Source organism: Rhincodon typus, chromosome 47 (assembly GCF_021869965.1).
Source record: "Rhincodon typus isolate 14 chromosome 47, sRhiTyp1.1, whole genome shotgun sequence".
Taxonomy (NCBI): domain Eukaryota; kingdom Metazoa; phylum Chordata; class Chondrichthyes; order Orectolobiformes; family Rhincodontidae; genus Rhincodon; species Rhincodon typus.
Genome location: NC_063378.1, coordinates 8,555,408 through 8,559,951, shown reverse-complemented (window position 1 = coordinate 8,559,951; position 4,544 = coordinate 8,555,408). Strand labels below are relative to the sequence as shown.

Sequence of the window (4,544 nt, the reverse complement as noted above, 5' to 3'; positions counted from 1 at the left end):
TATCTAGGCCTGAAACGTCAGCTTTCCTGCTCCTCTGATGCTGCTTGGCCTGCTGTGTTCATCCAGCTCTACACCTTGTTATCTCAGATTCTCCAGCTCTGCAGTTCCTACTACCGCCAGAACATTATCTGGGCCTCTGGGATTAACAGTCCAGCGATAATACCACTAGGCCATCACCTCCCCATGTTATGACATACATTGTCCAGTGATAGCTTGTTGCTGGAGGATTAGCTTCTGCAAGGCACCTGAGTCTAACTTTCTGTCGGTTTATGTGCCAGTTGCCATCGTATCCAGTAATTCTCACTTCCGGGGGGTCTGAAGAAAAAAAGACCAAAAACACATACACAAAAAAATAAATCAGCCAACACTTTATCATCATTTTAGAATGGAGGGGAGGTCTGTCGTTCATGAAATGTCTGAACAAATGCAAGAAAATATAATTATCCAGGGCTGTAAATAGAACGTGTTGGCGCAGTTCTGTTTCCAAATGAATAGATCGGGCGTGTGGTGAAACGAATAATGTTTTGCACCTTGGGATCAGGAACATTCAGTTTCGAATCGCACTTCATCACAAACAGGCTGAATGTTAACACTGCAGCCTCTGCAATAACTCCAGGGTTACAATCAAGGAAGCAAGGAGGTGTACCCAAAATTTATCATGGAATATAAGACTGGGGTACTGACTCTGCATCTTACTTGCATTGTCTTGTATTAAACCCATGATTTAATTAACATTGCAAAATCTCCCTCACTCAGTCTCAATGATACTCAGTGCTGGAATGATGAATGTGCTCTTGAGCAGAGAGTTTGCAAAGATTGGCGATAGATGTACTGGCCTCCCAACAGCACCTTCCAGACCCACGAATATGTCCATCTTGAGGGACAGGGGCAGCAGGTACTTGGGAATACCACCCCCTGCAAGTTCCCACCCAAGCCACTCACTATCCCGACTTGGAAATATATCGGCCATTCCTTCCTGGATCAAAATCCTGGAATTCCCTCCTTGAGGGACATTGTGGGTCTACCCTACAGCACATGGACTGCAGCGGGTCAAGAAGGCAGCTCACCCCCACCTTCCCAAGGGGGCAACTAGGGACAGGGCAATAAATACAGGCAGAGACCACAAGTGAATGACAAGAGAAAGATGCCCCAATGCGCTTGTTGTCATGGCAACTCAAGGCCCAGTTCAGGCCAGGACGGACTTGGGAACTCCTCCTTGTCTTACCCATGTTGCTTTTGGTTGGAAAATTGAGAAGGAAATATCAATTTTTAACAAATTGCAAAGTTAATAAAGATAGGAATAACCAAATCTTTCTTTCTCTGGTACAAGTTCTTAAAATAATGTGCATAAATATAAGTTAGAAATATAAATTAATTCGGACACCTACTATTTTTGTTTTAGAGAAAATATATGGTTATGATATCTTTCAAAGAAACTAACAACAGTTTCGGAGATTTATCTTTTTCTCAATTGTTCATGCGATGTGGTCATCGCTGGCTGGACTCAGTATTTATTGCCTCCGTCCCTAGTTGCCCCCCTTGAGAAGGTGGGAGTGAGCTGCCTCCTTGAACCGCTGCAGTCCCCATGTGTTGTGGGTTGACCTACAATGCCCCTTAGGGAGGGAATTCCAGGATTCTGACCCAGAGACACTGAAGGAACGGTGATATATTTCCCAAGTCAGGATGGTGAGTGGCTCGGAGGGGAACTTGCAGGGGGTGGTGTTCCCATGTACCTACTGCCCCTTGTCCTTCTAGATGGAAGTGGTCGTGGGTTTGGAAGGTGCTGCCTGAGGATCTTTGGTGAATTTCTTCAGTGCATCTTGCGGATAGTACACACTGCTACTGCTGGAGGTCAGTCTGTCTGTTGCCAATCTTTGCAAATTCTCTTCTCTAGCGCAAATTAATTGTTCTGTCGTCGAGAATCATCGAGATTGACTGTGGAACACTTTAAGCTTATTTAATAAATCACTTGGATAGTACTAGATGTTGCAAGTAAGGGAGAAGACAATGCAATGACCATGCTGGGTCAATAGCCCTGCTTTTACATACTATGTATGTCTTCGCTCCCTTGAAATTTCCCAAGGACATCAGAAAGGAAGAATGAGGATGAAATGTAAATAGTGTTGGGGAAATCACATGATAGAAGTCAAAAATGTCGTCATTTTGTTCCATTCATTGTGATATAGTGCTGTGTAAATGCCTCAAGAATGTAGCTAATGTGTGAACCTTCTACTTTGTGATGATGTTGAATTCGAAGGGGATGGTATTGTCATGGTAACGCCAACTCGACTTGTAAAACCACAAGCCCACCTCACACCCTGTACACATGTATTCATGACCCACAATGGCAATTGGTGGAGTTAAAATCTGATAAAATACTTTTAAAACTAGATTGGCACAGCACAGAAGTGGCTAGGGTGGCACGGTGGCTCAGTGGTTGGCACTGACGTCTCACGGAACCAGGGACCCAGGGCAAGTCCAGCCTTGCGTGACTGTGTGGGTTTGCATGTTCTCCCCATGTTCCCCTCTGGTTTTCTCCCACAGTCCAATGATGCACAGGTTAGGGTGGAATGGCCGTGCTAAATTACCCATAGTGGCCAGGGATGTGCAGGTTAGGGTGGATTGGCTGTGCTAAATTACCCATAGTGCCCAGGGATGTGCAGGTTAGGGTGGATTGGCCATGCTAAATTACCCATAGTGCCCAGGGATGTGCAGGCTAGGTGGGTTAGCCATTTGAATTGCAGGGAAAGGGTAGGGGTGGGGGGGGATGCGGCAAGAGTTACAGACTCAGTGGGCCAAATGGCCTCTTCTGCACTGTAGGGACTCTAAGAGGCCCTTCGGCCCACGTTACTGCTCCAAAGGCAGGTTCATAACACTCGAGGCTATGGTCCAAGTGCTGGAAAGTGGGAACTCGTGTAGATTTTAGGGTAGCTTTCTTTGTCGGTGAAGACTCGATGGGCCGAAGTGCCTCCTCCGCACAGTAGGGATTCTGGGAGGCCGTTCGGCCCATTGAGTCTTCACCGGCAAAGAAAACCACCCTAAAATCTGCACGAGTTCCCACTTTCCAGCACTTGGGTCATAGCCTCGAGTGTTATGAACCCGCCTTTGGAGCAGTAATGCCAAAAAAACAAGCGTGCCAGGGCCCTGCCATCAATTGTGGTAAAATGCCCTTTTGGGAAGACAATCTACTGCTCTCACCTGGTCTGGCCTACAACATGGCTTCAGACCCACAATAAAACGATTGCTTCCTGACTGGTCCTCTGTGGACAAGCTGCTCAGTTAGAGGGTTATTAGCAATGGGCGACAACAGTTGGCCTTATCAGTGACTTCCACGTCTTATGAAAGAATTTCAAGAGATAAACAACACCCGTGTTTAACGTGGCCCCCTCCTGTAATACTTACATCGGACTGATAACGTCACAGGTAAGCTCAGTGGATCCACTAATGCATTGTGGGACACCGTACATGTCACATTCTGCCCATTGGCCTTCCTACTGGGCGCTATTCTGTACTGACTGAAGACAGTCACTGTCCCATCGGGATTTTCTCTCTGAGATGATGCCACCTTCCCCGGGAATGGCGCGATCCATGTGACATTGGCTGGAGGCTTCCCTTTGGCTGCGGTGCAATTGGCAACCGGTGCCTGGGCCAACCCAGTCTTTGTTGGCATGGCGATGACGCTACTGACGGGCCTGGCTGGGGGAGAGATGGGTCAGTAGGGTGAGCGCACGTTTTGGAGGTCGACGTACAATCTCGAAGAGTAATTTCGCAGCAAAACGCGACTTAAAAATACGAACTAGGAGCAGGCCATTCAGCCCTTTGAGCCTGCTCTGCTATTCAACATGATCGTGGCTGATCATCTTTTTCGGTCCCCTGTTCAAAAACAGGAGTTGCTGGAAAAGCTCAGCAGGTCTGGCAGCATCTGTGAAGAAGAAAACAAAAAATCAGAGTTAACGTTTCGGGTCTGGTGACCCTTCCTCAGAACTTCAGTTCTGATTTACAGCACCCGCAGTTCTTTCAGTTTTTATTCAGTCCACTGTTCCCTCTTTCTCCCCCCATACCCTTTGATCCCTTTAGTCATGAGAATGTTATCTATCTCCTTCTTCAAAACATTCATTGTTTTGACCTCAACCACTTTCTGTAGAAGAGAATTCCACAGGCTCCCCCACTCTCTGGGTGAAGATATTTCTCCTCATCTCAGTCCTAAATTGCTCCTCAGACTGTGTGTTCCATAATAAGATGAGGCCTTAAGATAGAGGATCAGAGGTAGGCCAATCAGTTAATTGAGTGTGCCCTAGTATTTGATAGATCATGGCTAATCTGATCATCCTCAACTCCACTCTCCTGCCTTTTCCCCATAACCCTTGATTCCCCTTCCTGATTAAACATATTTTCTCAGCCTTGAGTATTCTTAATGACCCAGCTTCGACAGCCATCTGCGGTAAAGAACTTCACAGCAACTCAAGACTTAAAAATATTCAAGAGATAACAAGGTGTGGAGCTGGATGAACACAGCAGGCCAAGCAGCATCAGAGGAGCAGGAA

General features: G+C 46.7%; 1 protein-coding gene across 1 annotated transcript in view; it reads right to left on the bottom strand.

Moving 5' to 3' along the window:
* LOC109922537 (nectin-1-like) overlaps nucleotides 1–4,544 on the bottom strand; it is a 22,255-nt gene that overhangs the window by 6,445 nt on the left and 11,266 nt on the right. Inside the window, exons 3-4 of the mRNA XM_048620542.1 lie at nucleotides 3,403–3,696; nucleotides 198–315 (exon numbers count right to left, since the gene is read on the bottom strand). Coding sequence (XP_048476499.1) covers nucleotides 198–315; nucleotides 3,403–3,696 — 412 coding nt within the window. The remainder of the gene's footprint in view (nucleotides 1–197; nucleotides 316–3,402; nucleotides 3,697–4,544) is intronic.